The sequence below is a fragment of the Pristiophorus japonicus genome, chromosome 4 (genome assembly GCF_044704955.1).
Source record: "Pristiophorus japonicus isolate sPriJap1 chromosome 4, sPriJap1.hap1, whole genome shotgun sequence".
Lineage (NCBI taxonomy): Eukaryota > Metazoa > Chordata > Chondrichthyes > Pristiophoridae > Pristiophorus > Pristiophorus japonicus.
Genome location: NC_091980.1, coordinates 142,878,000 through 142,897,533, shown reverse-complemented (window position 1 = coordinate 142,897,533; position 19,534 = coordinate 142,878,000). Strand labels below are relative to the sequence as shown.

The 19,534-nt window shown below is 46.6% G+C and overlaps 1 protein-coding gene across 2 annotated transcripts in view; it reads right to left on the bottom strand.

Moving 5' to 3' along the window:
• Positions 1–4,423: 4,423 nt before the first annotated feature.
• LOC139263090 (ran-binding protein 17-like) overlaps positions 4,424–19,534 on the bottom strand; it is a 918,854-nt gene continuing 903,743 nt past the window's right edge. For both annotated transcript variants that reach the window (XM_070878629.1, XM_070878630.1), the window contains 2 exons: positions 7,027–7,154; positions 4,424–5,041 (listed from right to left, as the gene is read on the bottom strand). In XM_070878629.1, the coding sequence (XP_070734730.1) occupies positions 4,939–5,041; positions 7,027–7,154 (231 nt within the window). In that variant the 3' untranslated portion in view covers positions 4,424–4,938. The remainder of the gene's footprint in view (positions 5,042–7,026; positions 7,155–19,534) is intronic.

Here is a 19,534-nt window from a genome sequence, read left to right as displayed (position 1 = left end):
TCCATAACCTATTCCGGGAGGTATGGCAACCTTGGGGAGGGGGGGAAGGATCTTCAATTTCCACCTTAATTGGACTGGACGCCAAGCTGCCAGAGTACGTGCACTACCTGTCCGCTGGTGCCAACGTAATGCGTGAGCCGTTTTGAGGCCCGGACCTCATTAACATGCAGCCAAACGCCTGTCCCACAGCGGCTCTCTGGTTGTGGGAGGGCAGGAAATTCCAGTGTAAGCCAGCCGGCAGGTTTGGTTGGAGGTTGAGGAGTGGGGAATCATCCTGGGGGGACCTCTATCCGGCTGGAAATAGACCTGCGGTTTCTCGTGAGGGCCCAGGTGAAGGCTGTTAGGTTAGGCAGTGCAACGCCATGTACAAATTGGCGGACTCTGCACAATTTGTACACAATCGTACAGCTGCAGTACGTCCCTGATTTGCATGTTTAAGTAGCCTTTCACCTGTTTCAGGCAGGCAAGTTGCTCGCCCATTTACAGGCCCCCTACATCGGTTGGGCCTCAAGCAGTCGACGGGTTCCCTTGATTTTCAATTGCCTCTGACCAGTTTTTCACACAGGTAGAACGAGAATTTTGAAAACGGGTGAAATCTGTCAGCTGTGCAGGGGGTGGATTGTCGTGGGGAGATTCCTGGCCAAGGAAGTGGGCACGGAGATGAAGGTGATGGAAGAAGAGCTCAGCATCGTGCCAAACTCACAATTCATTGAGGTGGGGGTGTAAGGGGATGACACCCAGGCCTTTGCTGAGAACTGATCGTTCGGGGTCAGAGAAGGGAACTTGCAGCACTGTTTTCTTTCTCCCGTTTTCAGAATCCTCGTTTTACCTGGACCTCTGGCCTCTTACCCTCTCTAGACCTCATCATTGCGAACTGCCAATGTGACATCTGCCGTCTCAATTTCTCTGCTCCCCTCACTCACTCCAACCTACCTCCCTCTGAACTTTCAGCACTCCGCGCTCTCAGATCCAACCCCAACATTGTCATTAAACCTGCTGACAAGGGTGGCGCTGTTGTTGTTTGGCAAACCAACCTACCTTGTGGAAGCTGAACGCCAACTCTCCTACCTCCCCCTGGACCATGACCCCACTGCTGAACATCAAGCCATCATTTCCCAGACCGTCACTGACCTCATCTCTTCTGGAGATCTTCCCTTCACAGCCACCAACCTCATAGTTGCACAATCCCGCACAGCCCGTTTCTACCTCCTTTCCAAGATCCACAAACAGGACTGCCCTAGTAGACCCATCGTTTCAGTCTGTCCTTGCCCCATAGAACTCACTTCTTCCTATCGTGACTCTATTTTTTCTCAACTTGTCCAGTCTCTTCCCACTTACATCCGCGACTCTTCCAACGCCCTCCGCCACTAACAGTTTCCTGGCCCCAACCATCTGCTTTTCAATATGGACATCCAAGCCCTCCACACGTACATCCCCCACCAGGATGCAATAAGGGCGCTCCGCTTCTTCGTTGAACAGAGATCCAACTAATCGCCATCTACCAACACCCTCCTCCGCCTGGCTGAACTTGTTCTCACATTGAATAACTTCTCCTTTGGCTCCACTCATTTCCTCCAAATTAAAGATGTGGCTATGGGAACCTACATGCCTGCCTTTTTGTGGGATGTGTGGAACATTCTTTGTTCATTCCTACTCAGGTCCCCTCCCCCACCTCTTTTTCCGGTACATTGATGACTGTATCGGTGCTGTTTCTTGCTCTCGCCCTGAACGAGAAAATTTCATTCACTTTGCTTCCAATTTCCACCCTTCCCTCATCTTCATATGGTCCATCTCCGACTCTTCCCTTCCTCAACTTCTCTGTCTCCATTTCTGGTGGTAGGCTTTCGACCAGTATCCACTATAAGCCCACTGACTCCCTGGACTAAACTTCCTCCCACTCTGCTTCCTGTAAGGTCTCCATTCCATTCTCCCAGTTTCTCCATTGCATCTGTTCTGACGACGCCATCTTCCATACTAGTGCTTCCGATATGTCTTCCTTTTTGTCAACCGATATGTCAACCAAGGATTCCCCTCTCCCGTGGTTGACATATCGGTCATGTCCATTCCATTTCCCGTACTTTTGCTTTCACCCCTTCTTCTCCTTCCCAGAACCACGATAGGGTTCCCCTTGTCCTTTTTTGAATGGTGAGAGACTGGAAAATGTTTGCATTCAGAGGGACCTGAATCACAGAAAGTTAACATGCAGGTACAGCAAGCAACTATGAAATCAAATGATATGTTAATCTTTGTTATAAAGGGATTAGAATATAAGAGTAAATAAGTCTTACTACAATTATACAAAGTATTGGTGAGGACACACCTGGAGTTCCATATACAATTATGGTCTCCTTACCCAAGGAAATACATACTTGCCTTAGAGGGGGTAACAACAAAAATTCAGTAGACTGGTTCCTGGGATGAGAGAATTGCCCTATGAGGAGAGATTGAGTAGACTAGGCCTTTATTCCCTCGAGTTCAGAAGAATGAGAGGTGATCTACTTGAAACATAAAATTCTTAAGGGTTAATGCTGAGAAAAAGTTTCCTGTGGCTGGGGAATCTAGAACACGGGGTCACAGTCTCAGAATAAGGAGTTGGCAATTTAGGACTGAGAGGAGAAATTTCTTCACTCAAAGGGTGGTGAATCTTTGGAATTCTCTACCCGAGAGAACTGCGGATGCTCAGTCATTGAGTATATTCTAGACAAAGGTCGATAAATTCTTGGGAACTAAGGAGTTAAGGGATATGGGGATAGTGAAGGAAGGTGGAGTTGAGGTAGATCAGCCATGATCTTGTTGAATGGTGAAGCAAGCTCAAAGAAACAAATGTTCTACTCCAGATCTTATTTCTTATGTTCCTATGTCCTCATCTTTCACCCCACCAGTCTTCACATTCAACGGATCATTCTCCGCCATTTCTGCAACCACTAAACACATCTTTCCCTGCCCTCCCCTTTCAGCATTTCGAAGGGACTGCTCCCTCCGTGACACCCTGGTCCACTCCTCAATCACCCCTAGCACCCACTCCCCTTTCCATGGCACCTTCCCGTGCAAGTGCAGGAGATGCAACACCTGCCTTTTTACCTGCTCCCTTCCCACCATCCAGGGCCCCAAACACTGCTTCCAAGTGAAACAGTGATTTGCTTGTACTTCTTGCAGCTTAGTATACTGTATTCACTGCTCACGGTGAGGTCTCCTCTACATTGGGGAGACCAAAAACAGATTGGGTGACCACTTTGAGGAACACCTCCATTCAGTCCGTAAGGGTGACCCTGAGCTTCCGGTCGCCTGTCACTTTAATTCCCCGCTCCATTCCCACTGTGACCTCTCTGTCCTCGGTCTCTTACACTGTTCCAATGAAGCTCAACGTAAGCTCGAGGAACAGCACCTCATCTTTCGATTACAGCCTTCTGGACTCAATATCGAGTTCAACAATTTCAGAGCATAACCTCTGCCCCTATTTATTCACATGGCAGCTGCTGATGATTCCTCCGTGTCCATTTGCACCTCTTCAGGGCTCATCTTTTGTTTCTTTACTTGTCCCATTACCATCTCCTTTTGCTTTGTACAATCATACCTTTTGTCATTTAACCTCTCCTGCCTCCCACCCTATCACAGACCTTCCCCTTTTGTTCTTTCCTTCCCTCCCCACTTTCCCTGCCCTTGCTTAAAATCTGTTACATCTCTAACTTTTTCTGACCTGAAATGTTTCTCTCTCTACAGATCCTGACTGACCTGAATATTTCCAGCATTTTCTGTTTTTAGTTCAGATTTCCAGCATCGGCAGTATTTTGATTTTGAACTATGGCCATTTGGGCAAGATACCAAAGGGCAGCTGTTGCCCACTGAAGTACAAGTTCCAAGGGCGGAGAAAGCTATGAAACAACACCCCGTGGAGACACTCATCATCATCATCATCATCGTAGGCAGTCCCTCAGAATCGAGGAAGACTTGCTTCCACTCTTAAAATGAGTTCTTAGGTGGCTGAACAGTTCAATACGGGAAACACAGTCCTTGTCACAGGTGGGACAGATAGTCGTTGAGGGAAGGGGTGGGTGGGACAGGTTTGCCACGCGCTCTTTCCGCTGCCTGCGCTTGATTTCTGCATGCTCTCGGTGACAAGACTTAAGGTGCTCAGCACCCTCCCGGATGCACTTCCTCCACTTAGGGCGGTCTTTGACCAGGGACTCCCAGGTGTCAGTGGGAATGTTGCACTTTATCAGGGAGGCTTTGAGAGTGTCCTTGTAGCATTTCCTCTGCCCACCTTGGGCTCGCTTGCCGTGAAGGAGTTCCGAGTAGAGCACTTGCTTTGGGAGTCTTGTGTCACAGCATTGGTGACTGCTCTATCCTTATTGGTTGAATGTGCCAGCATGTGCCCAGCTTTTATGCAGGGGTACACCTCTGTTCGAAATAAAAGAGCCTCGAAAACCAGGGAGGATGAATTTATTCACATATAACCAGGTAACTCTGATGACAACCTTTGGCAACGGGCTGACAAACTGGGACTGGCTACCAGTATAATAATTTACATATATACTTGAAATTCAACTTCTGCCCATCTGAGAAGTGTGTTACATTGTAGGTGAAATGTAATCTCATCAGAGTTATTGTGAATAGCTCCACTGTAAAATAGAGAGTTTTTGTACCCAACACGAGTTTTGTTCAGAACGTAGTAGTTGCACTGACACAGAGACCAGTGCCAGCCAGGCAATAAGTGAGGCATTAGTTCAGATACCAAACCACCCTGAACTGTCACTAGATTTTGTTAGTGAGTTACCCCCTCCCTCCCCACCTCCCAAACCCAGGAAGATCACTATTGTCTCATGTACCAAGGTGGAAAAGACACTTTTATTTTGTGGCAGTAACAAAACGCACTGGCGTAACGCTCATTGTCCTGGGCACTGCAGCTCCTCCGATTATGTCTGCCATCAGTGTTCAGCGTCAGCTCATCATGTCTACGGCGCCCGTGGGGTTACTGGCAGCTGCGCTGATGCGCAAAGTCTCGGTCACGTCGCGTTTAAACACGGACACATTCTGTGTAAACCTGCAACGGGGGAAGAAATCAAAATGGGGTCCTGATGTCCAAGCTCAGTAGGAATCTCGTTTAACAATCAAACAGTTGAAAAAACAATCAGCTATGATTGAATGAAACACCCATTTTATCTAGTTTTTTTTTTAGCAATTCCGTCGGTGTTGATTCTCGCCGAGATACTGTTGTAAAGGAGGTGCCAGCCAGTCAATATCTCGCACAACTACCCAATCTTCACGTGAATCCAGACAGTAAAGGGGGAGATTTTATCCTTCCCCCGCTTGGTGGAAACCGGGTGGAGTAGGTGTTCAAATCACACTTACTGTTGTTTTAGGGCCTCGTGGCCATTTCAACGCCGCTGTTTTGCCTGGGTGGTTGAGGCCTGACTCAGGTGGGAGACTCGTGATTCTATGCAAATGGGGGTCCCATTGAATAAATAGCGACTTGGAGCCATTTTAACGGGCTGCTGAGTAAAGCGCCCACTGTAGATGCTCAGCTGAGTAGAAGCAGAGACCCTAGAAGGTGAGTATAAAACCCATCTTTGTGGGCCCAGGTGATCAAGAGTGCCCTTCTGGGCCCCACAAAGAAAGTCTGGGCTGCACCCCCACCTCGCTGCTGGTATCCTTCCGCATCCCCCACCCACTTACCGACGACTTCCAGTTGGGTGATCTCTGAACCTCCCCCCTGCTATTCGCTGGCCGGTAGCTTCTGTATGCCCATTTGGAACAAGAAGCTGATCTGCCCAGCTGTTAAAATGGACGGGGCTTCCAGCAGCACCTCGCGAGCAATTGCTCCACATCATGCTGACAGCCAACAGGAGTTAAAAGTCCCCCCATAAGGCTTAACAGACTATTATACCATGGGAGGAATCATAGCTGATCCTATTCTCATCTGATGCCCATAGCTTACCCTTTCCAGCAGGTCTCACTGGCGAGTGATCAGGCTGATTTTTCACTTCCTTTTCCCTGTGTGCCGAAGCTGTCTGCAGTGGCTGATCTCAGCTAAGGCAAGAGATGGGCCACTACAGACGGCTTCGGCACACAGTGAGAAGGAAGTGAGGTCAGCCTGATCACTCGCCAGAGAGCCCTGCTGGAAAGGGTAAGCTATGGGCATCAGATGAGACTCGGATCAGCTATGATTCCTCCCATGGTATAATAGCTGGGATAGAGATGTATTTGTGCATGTTAATAAATGTGGTTCATAGATGTACCATGGTATAACAGCTGGGATAGAGATGTATTTGTGCATGTTAATAAATGTGGTTCATAGATATATAGAGCAATAAATGTAAATTATATAAGGATATCAGTTTTAATTGTATGCTGCTTTCATAAACCCAACTCAAGGTTTATGTGCAGCACACCAAGAAATGGGCTGGGGAGGCAACAGCTTCCACAAACCTACTGTAAACGGTCAGTTTGTGGCGTGACAGGGAGGGCTGAAGGCTAAAAGTTATGTAGAAGTAAAGTTGAATGTAAAATTTTACTGTATACTATAAGGCTATGAATGATAAAAACTTGAGAATATGCACATGTTTGCAAGTTGCTTTTTTCAAGGTACGGTAGTGTAGTGGCTTTGCTACTGGACCAGTAATCCAGGGGCCAGGACTGATAATCCAGAGAAGGCGAGTTCAAATCCCACCAAGACACTTTGAGAATTTGAATCCAGTTTAAAAAGTCTCAAAATAAAAAGCTGATATCAGTATAAGTGACCGTGAAGCTGTCGGATTGTCATAAAAACCCAATCGGTTCACTAAAGAAACCTGCCATCCTTACCCGGTCTGGCATATGCATAACTCCGGCCCCACATTAGTGACGCCCAAATCCCAAGAATTATTTTTTTTAAATGGCATTGGAGTAGAATGGTTAAATGCCAACTGTGACTGATGATATTTATGGACGAGACAGCCATGTTTGCTGTGGGCGACCAGCCATGTTTGCCTCTGTAAAACTTTGATCCTGATTATGACCGGACCCCATCACTGCATTGTCTTAGCTTACCTGTCTCTGTTCTTGATCAGCAAGCTCTGTTCCACTCCTTCCATTAGCTTCTCAAAGCACGCATTCAGTGTTTGCCGCTGCTCAGGGCCCTGGCTGGTGATCAGATTGCTTCTCAACTCACCGAAATACTGCAATCAGGAAGCACAGTGCGTCAAATCTCAACTGAGTTTCACTGCACAGCATTCGCAGTAATATTTCTTAGTAATTTCCGACCTCAATTCTTTAGGTACCAAAGCTGAAGCTTTGACAGTACTCAATCAGCAGGATATTCTGTGTAGGCATGAAGAGTTTCTGTATACCAGTGTGAAAGATGTGGCACAAGAAATAGTTCAGGGGTTGAAGAGATGTGTCGACTTGCAATGAAAATGTGGACGTGTGTTGCTCTGAAGAAGTCTATTACTTTTCAGCAAAATTTTCAGAGTGAATTTCATTAAAAATCTGTGAAGTCCAACATCACTTTATATACCGGTGGTGACATGGTTCGGTAGGGACGATTATCTGTGCTTTCCCTGCACTGGGGAGCCTTGTTCACTGGCCATGCCATTCATAAATGACAGGGGCACCCCCACCACCACCACTCATTGCAATTTTCTACCCGCAGAATTAATGAATGTAAAATTTTGTACCTCTGACTTCCCGAGACGCGGGGTCAGTGAGCGAGGCTTCCGGCATGAACCTGGCAAACTACTGCATCAGAGAAATGTGGATCAGTCACAGAGGTGAAGTCTAAACAGACAGTGCTAGAACTTGCAATGGAGAATAAGAAGGAACTGGGAAGAGGCAGACAAAGCAGGGGGGGGGGGGTGTGGAGAGGGGGGAGTGTGTGCACAGTGATCTGAAATATCTTTGGGTGCTCCCCCCTCCCTCTGCCCCACCATGGCTCAATCGGCAAGTGCACTGCCTATTGTGGTACTGAGACATACAGACCAGCGGCCAATATTTACTTGTAGGTTCTCCCGCTCCAGGGCTAGAGGAGATTATAGAGTTAGATAGGGGCTGTAGCCGTGGAGGGCTTTAAACATGAGGATGAGAATATGAGGCATTGCTGAACTGGAAGCCAATGTAGGTCACCGAGCACAGGTGTGATGGGGTGAGCGGGATCCAGTGAGGGATGGGATACGGGCAGCGGAGTTTGCATGAGTTGAATTTTTGGAGGGTGGAGGATGAGAGGCTGGCCAGAAGAGCATTGGAATAGTCAAGTCTGAAGCTGACAAAGGCATTGCTGAGGGTTTCAGTAGAAGATGGGCTGAGGGAGGGGCAGAAATCTACGATGTTACGGAGTTGGAAATAGGCGGTCTTTATGATGGAGAGAGTTTGGGATCAGAAGCATCATCACAACCAATCCAGACCCTGGCCTTACTTGAGGCCCACACAAGTGCACATTCCAACAGGGCTCACTGGGAAGAGACCCAAAGCAAGAACCCAGGCTGATTTCTCACCTCCTTTGTCGAGATGTAGAAGTAAATTGTAACTCCCAGCCTTCCACCCCATTTGAGATCTATTAACTCAGTGCAAAAACTGCAGCTTTCTGGTGCCTTTATCTACTAGGTCATTGCGGAAGCTTAAATGAAACTTTGTAACTAACTTCAGTGCGGGCAATGTTTTAGTGTGCTGTGATTGGCCTCAGGATTCCTGGGTTAGGGAATGTAATGCCAACCAGAATTCCTGCTCCTGATCAAATAAACCCTGCTGGTAAGTTTTTGTTATTTGTTCTCAGGATGTGGGCAGCGCTGGCAAGGCCGAATTTAGTGCCCATCCCCTGAGGTGGTGGTGGTCTGTTCCTCCTTGAACCATTGGGAGTATTTGTGGTGATGGTGGTCCGATAAGAGTGTGAGTGAGTAATGTCAGAAGAAACGTACTGGGTTCAGCTGAGCTACCCTACCGCTAAACTTCATGAGCATGCAAAATCTAGCAGAACTTCCAACATCTGTCCCGTTTTGGGCATCGGTAATGGTTGGTTGGAGGTTAAACCAAGATATACACTGTATGTAAGGAAGGATATACTTGCATTGGAGGCTGTTCAGAGAAGGTTCACTAGGTTGATTCCAGAGATGGGGGGGGGGGGGGGGGGTGACTTATGAAGAAAGGTTGGGCCTATACACATTGGAGTTCAGAAGAATGAGAGGTGATCTTATTGAAACATATAAGATAATGAGGGGCTTGACAAGGTGGATGCAGAGAGGATATCTCCACTCAAAGGGGAAACTGAAACTCGGGGTCATAGTCTTAGATTAAAGGGCTGCCCATTTAAAACTGAGATGGAGTGAAATTTCTTCTCTCAGAGGGTTGTAAATCTATGGAATTCTCTGCCCCAGAGAGCTGTGGAGGCTGGTTCATTGAATATATTTAAGGCGGAGATAGACAGATTTTTGAGCGATAAGGGAGTAAAGGGTTATGGGGAGCGGGCAGGGAAGTGGAGCTGAGTCCATGATTAGATCAGCCATGATCTTATTAAATGGCGGAGCAGGCTCGAGGGGCCAAATGGCCTACGCCTGCTTCTATTTCTTATGTTCTTATCCTTGGAGTGCGCAGTGAGGAGACAAGTCCTTGTGTGTGGTGGCTCCACATGCACAGTAGACAAGTAATGGAATGCTGCTGCTGCCCTGCACAAGACTGTGCTGCCCACTGAACACCCTCCCCAAATAAGCCGTGTGTTGGTATTCATTGCTTATGCTCAGGCACCAGTATGCGCCCTATGCTCACAAGAGGTCAGCACCTCTCATGACAGAAGGGCAGGAGAACATACTGGCAGAAGGAGGAGGAAGGAAAACAGAAAAAGATAGTTCATAGCGTGTAATCGTAGGGCATTGCCTTATTACTCAATTGAAATATAAAGCTTTACTGCTCTGACAGTGTCTGTAATGCACAGTGTCGTCAGTCAAATTAATTTTCAATCCTGCACTTATTTTTCAATAGTCCCTCATGAGTTGGGGTATAAGATGCTGTGATAGTTGATGGACCAGGAGCAGAACTTAGGCAGGTGCAATCGGGCAATTGGTTGCTTCAATTTTATTAAGAGAAGGAAAGCATCTTATGCTGTCCTTCAATTTCTAAGGCAGAAAATTGCGGCTTTATTAAAAACTTAATCATTGTGGCAACCTCGCTACAAACGTCAAAAAAATACTCGGAATTGGAACAGGAATGCCGTGTAATGTGCTGTTTATAATGGGCAGGTCAATAAAATGGCACCTTCTAGTCACACAGCAATACCAGGGCTTGTAGTACAAGTATGACTTGCACTTATTAAAAGTATTCTTTCCAGCATTCTTAATTGCCAGTATAAAATGTCCTGGTCTGAATCTCAGATGGGTAATCTGTTAATGTGATCCACTAATTAAAAAGAGAATGAACAATTTTATTGTTCAGCTAAACACTTAGGCAAAATCCCACAATCATTACCTACAATATTGCAAATTGAGGAGAACATTATTTTAGTGTTTTGTTCCTGAACAGTTCCTTCTGCATCCTAAATATGTGAAGACAAAATGAGATACTATCTCCCTCCTGCAAAACTGGGAGCCGATGAGCCGACTGCAATAAAAACTGCAGTGTAACTGGGCTGGAGAAACTGCCTGATTAAACACTGGGATGATAATTCTCGCACTGAGAATTATCAATCACCGCAGTGCTACACATGTTAACATATATCATTAAATTCATTTGTTTCTCTCTAAAAAAGCCTCATTAGTGCACATACCTCAATAGGTTTGCACAACCTTGGTATGGAGAAGGGACCCGTCTTAAGGTACAGCAGGTTATTGCGTCATCAGTACAAATGATGCTCAACTTGGGTATCACAGGTATGGGTGACAACACTAGACTGGTGCAGGAGTGAAATACATGGGGTAGAACTTATCATCATTAGTGAGGCTTATAAAAATGACTCTTAGAACAAGGGGATATTGTCTAAAACTGGTGACAGGGCAATTTAAGACAGGTGCCAGAAAGAACTAATTCAAGAAATGAATGATCAACATTAGGAATGGTCTTTTAGATAATGAGAGGGAAACCTTAGATTGATTCAGGATCCAGGTTATAAATTTCACGTTGGCACTAGATATGTTTTTGGGCTCAGTGTCACCAGCCTCTTCTGTAAATGGACCCTATGTCCCCTCAGATTTGGAGAGGAACTTTACTACCCAATATCAAGTCAAAACGATCCTGTCATCACTCAAACTTTCCAGCTTAGGTTACTGGATGGTAATCATTAGCTGATTGTAGTGCACATACCAAGCCCTTTTCTGAGATCAGCTAACTTAGGCATAGACCAAGGATTAAATTTAGGGTCTGCTTATCTCAGTACCACATCAGAGCAGTGTGTTCATAAACTTAGCCATTAGGGCAGCAAACTATAATTGCGTTATTATACTATTCGGCCGATTTTAACGTTTGGTGTAAAAAGGCAGTAATTTTGAGGCTTGGACCTTATTATGTATAAATTGTATGTGCCAAACTGGCCTCTGATAGAGCTCAGTGGTTCGGGTGGGCAAGAAATCAACATGCTCATATACAGAGTGAGCCGGGGCGGGGGTTGAGGGGATCGCACGGGCTGGGAGTGGCCCAGAGTATTTTTGTGGGGCCAGGAGGAGCTTCCTGCAAAAATAAAAGATAAAAATGGTTTAGGCCACTTTCTGAGCAGCCTCTAGTGGGTCAACATCCCACCGCCAGGGATGCTGTGCGTAGAGGTTCGAAGGTATATGAAATGGCAAGTCTGTCATGGGCCCTGGTGGTGGTAAGTTTCCTGTACGATGTATTCTTAGTACCACTACTCTGCCAGTTAGTGCCTGAAGTAAATAAATACAGGGCTTCTAAAATCTGTTGTTAAAGAAAAAACGATTTGTCAAAATGAAAAGACTAATTTCTTGGACCTGATTCAGGCATAGACTAACCGCAATTAGTGTCACATTTTCCTTTAACCGTCCTCGCATCTGGTTTGGAGGTGGGGAAGCTGAGGATAAGGCTGGTACTTTGTGAGAAACACTAACAACTTCAAACAGTTTTGTTAATCATAATGGATTGCTTTTTTTTTAGAAAAGGAAAAAGATACAGTCTATTTTATTTGTATCCATGAAGGATGTCGGCAAAGCATGGAAATCAGATATTCTTTATACTTGGGAGGGGGGGATGATTCATTGGTTTATGCAGGATGGAAATTATTAGGCTACCAAATATGTGAAAGATTGCAGCGATCCATAAAGTATGATAATGCGATGTCACCTACTATTGCGAAACACTGTCTATCCTCTATCTCTCACTTAATCATTTTAAAAGTAGTGCTATCTTTCATTGCACTTGGATGCAAATCATCATGAAGCAGATAATGTTAAAGATACTGAATCCACTACGACAAAACTGGGTCATTCAAGGGAGGTGAATGATGAGACATCTCACATCGTATTTACATTTATTCTCCTCTTCTATCATCTTCATCTTTTACCTCTGCTTCTTTTCTTTGGTGGAGGAAAAGAATTTATGTGAAACACATTTACATTTCAATCACCACGTTAAGCTGCTCCCTGTACGGCTCTCCCTGGTGGTATAGAATGCACTGTGAATGTATTCCTAAAAACAGGAGCTTGTCAGTGAAAAGAGGTAATGGGTAATTAGTTGCGCTCTTTGTTGTTTCCTGGTCTCCCGAGGACACTGACTCACTTTGGACAGGTTCCACGGTCACTGGTTATTCTCCAGCAGCTCGCCCAAGGAGGCATTCTTCATGTGCTGGCCTAGACCGTGGCCGTTTGATTGTGGAGCTTACCACAGTCCAGCCAGCTCCTGTTCAGATGTCTGCACTGTCCAGGAAGGGTTGCTGGAGAGCGATCAGGAGCAGGAACTTTGCTTGATGCTTTCCCCTAGCTAGACCAGGGAAGCCGAGATGAACTATACATACTTTAATGCTATATAAACGTAGCTGACAGAGGCATGCAAGCTCAGAAATTCCCCACCGTACCACCATGAGTTAGCGCCGCAATCCTGACAAAAACTGGCGGCTGCCACTATAATGCCCTTCTCTGGCACGGGACTCGGTGGCCGCCATTTTAGTGAGGACCTTAGCGCTGCCAATAGCAGCGCTGGCCATGGAAAAACAAACATGGAGAGCATGACATCATGCTGACTTAACATCAGGCTGAGTGAACTTCAACCTTAGCACTGAGCTTAGCGCTGGGTCTCAAGCTCACTCTGAAAAGCGAGCGAACAGCAGACTAACAGAGATGTTGTCAGTCTTTCTTAAAGGGACACATATATCTTTCAAGTATGTTTGCATTCAAGCTTTTGGACTGAATTTATTTATTTTTTTATTGAAGTAGTAGTTTGGTGCAAGGAATGCTGCTCGACCCTTGCAAGGCCTCGGATGGTAAAGGAAGGTCTTTGAGAAGACTGAAAAAGATGGAAATACTCAGTAGGCAGGCAGCATCAGTGGAGAGAGAAACAGAGTTCACGTTTCAGGTCACGATGCTGCATGACCTGTTGAGTACTTCCAGAATTTTAAGCTTTTATTTTAGATTTACAGCATCCGCTTGCAAAGGGAAGAGGAAGACGCAGAAGAGGAAGAAGCTGAAGAAAGGATGCAACTCAAACAGCAGGGATATCCAAGACGGAATCATACGCCTGCGGTACCAGAGACCATAACCCCAATTCCCCTTTCAACATTTGGCCCACACCTATGGATTTATGAAAGGGAAATCATGCTTGACAAATCTTCTAGAATTTTTTGAGGACGTAACTAATAGAGTGGACAAGGGAGAACCAGTGGATGTGGTGTATTTGGACTTTCACAAGGCTTTTGACAAGGTCCCACACAAGAGATTGGTGTGTAAAATTAAAGCACATGGTATTGGGGGTAATGTATTGACGTGGCTAGGGAACTGGTTGGCAGACAGGAAGCAGAGAGTTGGGATAAACGGGTCCTTTTCAGAATGGCAGGCAGTGACTAGTGGGGTGCCGCAGGACTCAGTGCAGGGACCCCAGCTATTTACAATATACATCAATGATTTAGATGAAGGAATTGAATGTAATATCTCCAAGTTTGCAGATGACACTAAGCTGGGTGGCAGTGTGAGCTGTGAGGAGGATGCTAAGAGGCTGCAGGGTGACTTGGACAGGTTAGGTGAGTGGGCAAATGCATGGCAGATGCAGCATAATGTGGATAAATGTGAGGTTATCCACTTTGGTGGCAAAAACAGGAATACAGAATATTATCTGAATGGTGATAGATTAGGAAAAGGGGAGGTACAACGAGACCTGGGTGTCATGGTACATCAGTCATTGAAGGTTGGCATGCAGGTACAGCAGGCGGTGAAGGCGGCAAATGGTATGTTGGTCTTCATAGCTAGGGGATTTGGGTATAGGAGCAGGGAGGTCTTATTGTCGTTGTACAGGGCCTTGGTGAGGTCACACCTGGAATATTGTGTTGAGTTTTGGTCTCCTAATCTGAGGAAGGACATTCTTGCTATTGAGGGAGTACAGCGAAGGTTCACCAGACTGATTCCCGGGATGGCAGGACTGACATATGAGGATTGACTGGATGAACTGGGCTTGTATCCACTGGAGTTTAGAAGAATGAATGGCGATCTCATAGAAACATATAAAATTCTGATGGGATCGGACAGGTTAGAGGCAGGAAGAACGTTCCCGTTGCTGGGGAGTTCCAGAACCAGGGGTCACAGTCTAAGAATAAGGGGTAAGCCATTTAGGACCGAGATGAGGAGAAACTTCTTCACTCAGAGAGTGGTTAACTGTGGAAATCTCTACCGCAGAAAGTTGTTGAGGCCAGTTCATTAGATATATTCAAAAGGGAGTTAAATATGGCCCTTACGGCCAAAGGGATCAAGGGGTATGGAGAGAAAGCAGGAAAGGGGTACTGAGGCTGAATGATCAGCCATGATCTTATTGAATGGCGGTGCAGGCTCAAAGGGCCGAATAGCCTGCTCTTGCACCTAATTTCTATGTTTCTATCAATGATTTAGATGAAGGAATTGAGAGTAATATCTATAAGTTGGCAGATGACACTAAGCTGGGTGGCAGTGTGAGCTGTGAGGAGGATGCTAAGAGGCTGCAGGGTGACTTGGACAGGTTAGGTGAGTGGGCAAGTGCATGGCAGATGCAGTATAATGTGGATAAATGTGAGGTTATCCACTTTGGTGGCAAAAACACGATGGCAGAATATTATCTGAATGGCGGCAGATTAGGAAAAAGGGAGGTGCAACGAGACCTGGGTGTCATGGTACATCAGTCATTGAAGGTTGGCATGCAGGTACAGCAGGCGGTGAAGAAGGCAAATGGCAGTTGGCCTTCATAGCTAGGGGATTTGAGTATAGGAGCAGGGAGGTCATGCTACAGCTGTACAGGGCCTTGGTGAGGCCTCACCTGGAATATTGTGTTCAGTTTTGGTCTCCTAATCTGAGGAAGAACGTTCTTGCTATTGAGGGAGTGCAGCGAAGGTTCACCAGACTGATTCCCGGGATGGCAGGACTGACATATGAGGAGAGATTGAATCGACTGGGCCTGTATTCACTGGAGTTTAGAAGAATGAGATGGGATCTCATAGAAACATATAAAATTCTGACGGGACTGGACAGGTTTGATGCAGGAAGAATGTTCCCGATGTTGGGGAAGTCCAGAATCAGGGGTCACAGTCTAAGGATAAGGGGTAAGCCATTTAGGACTGAGATGAGGAGAAACTTCTTCACTCAGAGAGTTGTTAACCTGTGGAATTCTCTTCCGAAGAGAATTGTTGATGCCAGTTCGTTAGATATGTTCAAGAGGGAGCTGGATATGGCCCTTATGGCTAAAGGGATCAAGGGGTATGGCGAGAAAGCAGGAAAGGGGTATGATCAGCCATGATCTTATTGAATGGTGAGGCTCGAAGGGCCAAATGGCCTACTCCTGCACCTATTTTTCTATGTTTCTATCCTTCCCTCTGTTACTGACCATCACAGGGTCCTCTTGACCATAATGCTGAAATTAAAGCCTCCGCAAAGCAAACTTTCTAATCCAACTTTATACATCTATCCATCCAACATGACATCAAAAAATCAACTAATCACCCTTATACCATCATCACTGGCAGTCCCTCGGAATCGAGGAAGACTTGCTTCCACTCTAAAAATGAATAGTCCAATACGAGAACCATAGACTCTGTCATAGGTGGGGCCGATAGTTGTTGAGGGTGAGGGTAGGTGGGACTGGTTTTCTGCACGCTCCTTCCGCTGCCTGCGCTACATTTCTACATGCTCTCGGCGACGAGACTCGAGGTGCTCAGCGCCCTCCCGAATGCAGTTTCTCCACTTCGGGTGGTCTTTGGCCAGGGACTTCCAGGTGTCCGTGGGGATGTTGCACTTTATCAGGGAGGCTTTGAGGGTGTCCTTGTAACATTTCCTCTGCCCACCTTTGGCTCATTTGCCGTGAAGGAATTCCGAGTAGAGTGCTTGATTTGGGAATCTCGTGTCTGGCATGCGAACAATGTGGCCTGCCCAGCGGAGCTGATAAAATATAGTCAGTGCTTCAATGCTGGGGATGTTGGCCTGGTTGAGGACGCTAACGTTGGTGCGTCTGTCCTCCCAGGGGATTCGTAGGATCTTGCGGAGACATTGTTCGTGGTATTTCTCCAGCGACTTGAGGTGTCTACTGTACATGGTCCATGGTCCATGTCTCTGAGCCATACAGGAGGGCGGATATTTCTACAGCCCTATAGACCATGAGCTTGGTGGCAGATTTGAGGGCATGGTCTTCAAACACTCTTTTCCTCAGACGGCCGAAAGCTGCACTGACACACTGGAGACAGTGTTGAAACTTGTCGTCAATGTCTGCTTTTGTTGATAAGAGGCTCCCGAGGTATGGGAAATGGTCCACGTTGTCCAGGGCCGCACCGTGGATCTTGATGACTGGGGGGCAGTCCTGTGCAGCGAGGACAGGCTGGTGGAGGACCTGTCTGATGGATGTTTAACGTAAGGCCCATGCTTTCGTACGCCCCAGTAAAAACGTTGACTGTGACTTGGCGTTCAGCCTCTGTATGTGCGCAGATGCAGGTGTTGTCTGCGTACTGTAGTTCAACGACAGAGGTTGGGGTAGTCTTGGACCAGGCCTGGAGACAACGAAGGTTGACAGGTTCCCACAAGTTCAGTAGTTTAGTTCCACTCCAGCGGGGAGCCTGTTGACTGTGAGGTGGACCATGGCAGCGAGGAAGATTGAGAAGAGGACTGGGGCGATGACACAGCCATGTTTAACCCCGGTCCGGATGTGGATTGGGTCTGTAATGGATCCGTTGGTAAGGATCACGGCCTGCATGTCGTCATGGAGCAGGTGGAGGATGACGACGAACTTTTGGGAGCATCCGAAACGGAGGAGGACGCTCCATAGAACCTTGCGGTTGACAATATCAAAGGCCTTTGTAAGGTCGAAGAAAGCCATGTGCAAGGACTGGTGCTGTTCCCTGCATTTTTCCTGCAGTTGTCGTGCTGTAAAAATCATGTCCATTGTGCCCACTAGTTACTGTTTGCCAACTGGAAAATTACCCATTTATCCTGAACTCTCTGTTTTCTGTTAGTTAACCAATCCTCTATCTATGCTAATATATTACCCCCAACCCCGTGAACTTTTATCTTGTGCTGTAACCTTTTATGTGGCACCTTATCGAACGCCTTCTGGAAATCCAAATACACCACATCCACTGGTTCCCCCTTAAATACCTTGCTCGATACATCCTCAAAGAACGCCAACAAATCTGTCAAACATGATTCCCTTTCATAAAACCATGCTGACTCTGCTTGATTGAATTATGCTTTTTGAAATGAGGAAAGCAAATTGGTGGAGTTGTGGTGAGGGGAGGGTGGGATAGCAAGAGGTGCATGCGAGAAGGAGATTACCATATGAGGATACCTGCACCTTGTATCCTTTCAGCCCCGCTGCTAGCCAATAGCTTAGCCATACCCCTTCCAGGAATGGCCTGCACCATCTCCTCCAAGGGGGGAGGGTGAGGCTAGGAATGGGATATGTGCCTCGTGATTGGTACAAATTGTTGGCAGGCGAGTAATTGGGGCAGGTAGTGGGGGGTGAGTCATGCATTGAGCTGCATATGAGGTAGTGATTCAGTTGGTCGGAGACAGCATATAAGATGCATTCATTGACCTTGCCCAGTGGTCTGAGGTCATGAAGCTTCTTTGGGCTCTGCAGCCAGGTTGTGGGGGGGCGGCACTGCTGGCCTCGGTGACCTGGTCCCACATCTTTCCTTCTGGAGGACCTTATGACCTCTGTGGGTAGAGGACCTCTCATGCTGCATTGACTCCCCGCACAAAGCTGGAGTGCTGTGTGAGAGAGCCTGGGTGCCCCTTCCCTGGTTTGCTGAGCCATTTGTGTTAGTGCTGAAGTGCTTTTCCCATTTTTCTTAGATGCAGGAGACAATTCAGCTTTAAGAGCTGCAGATTCCCATAGAGGATTCTTTGTAATGTTAATTATTTTTCAGAAGGTAGCTGAGCTGTAAGGGCTAAAAACTGCCTAGTATTAACTTATTTTTACTTTTTCATTTCAGAAGGCAGTTTCCCCTTTAAGGGACCGAACTGCTTTCTGAAATGACAGCCTTGCTTTAAGAGGTTATTCTTGCTGCCATGACGCTACAACCACACTACATGCTGCGCCTAACACAACAAAACAGCCTTGCATGGTAAGTTTAGCGCTGGGCTATTGTTAATTTCCCACCAGCGCCAATTTATCAATCCTGCCAGCGTCATCAATTTCGGCGGCCATTAACACAGTGGCAGGTTTTTAGCGAAGTCGAATTTCTAGGCCACTGACTCTCCCTTGGTCAGCTACATTGCTACATTCCACAGTGCAAGCAAGTCTAGCACCCTTATCTGATTGGGCCTATAATTCTGCCATCGGAGATGGTGCTGGTAATTCTAGCTCAGGGAGCCAGTGCTGTGTGTTTGCTGTCTGTGGGGCGCCATGTAAAAGTGGAGCTAGGGTTCCCAACTCCTCATCACTATGCAGTGACCCCCGCTGTAGGTGTTCCGTGTGGGGACTTCAACTGAGTAAAATGTGGACAGTCATATATGTAGACTATGTATACTAACTATATAGTCACATAAGGTGTGCCACCAGAGGACACTGCGGTGGGAGACCTGAGGGTCACCTGCATAGGTGTGCAGGGCCCAGTACAAAAGGCTGCCCACCATGCTTGTGCCTCACTCTGGAGTTACAATAAATGGAACTAAGGTCACAACAGCTCAAGTACAATACTCAACCTCGTGGAGTCATTCATAAGAGTATTAAAGACATAACAGCTTTGACTGTAAATTCCATGAGGGATCTTGTGATCTCCTGCTGCTAATCTGTTCTCGAGGGTCTCTGCTGATCTACTGTTGAAGTTATGGCAAGAAATTGGGGCAACCCTGCAGAGATTCTCCCCCCCACCCTGCCCCTCATCTTTGTAGACGGCAGAACAACGCACAGCTAAATCGATAGCTGCAACTGGGCACCTGAGCTACAAGGAGAGATTATGGAAATTGAAAATGTT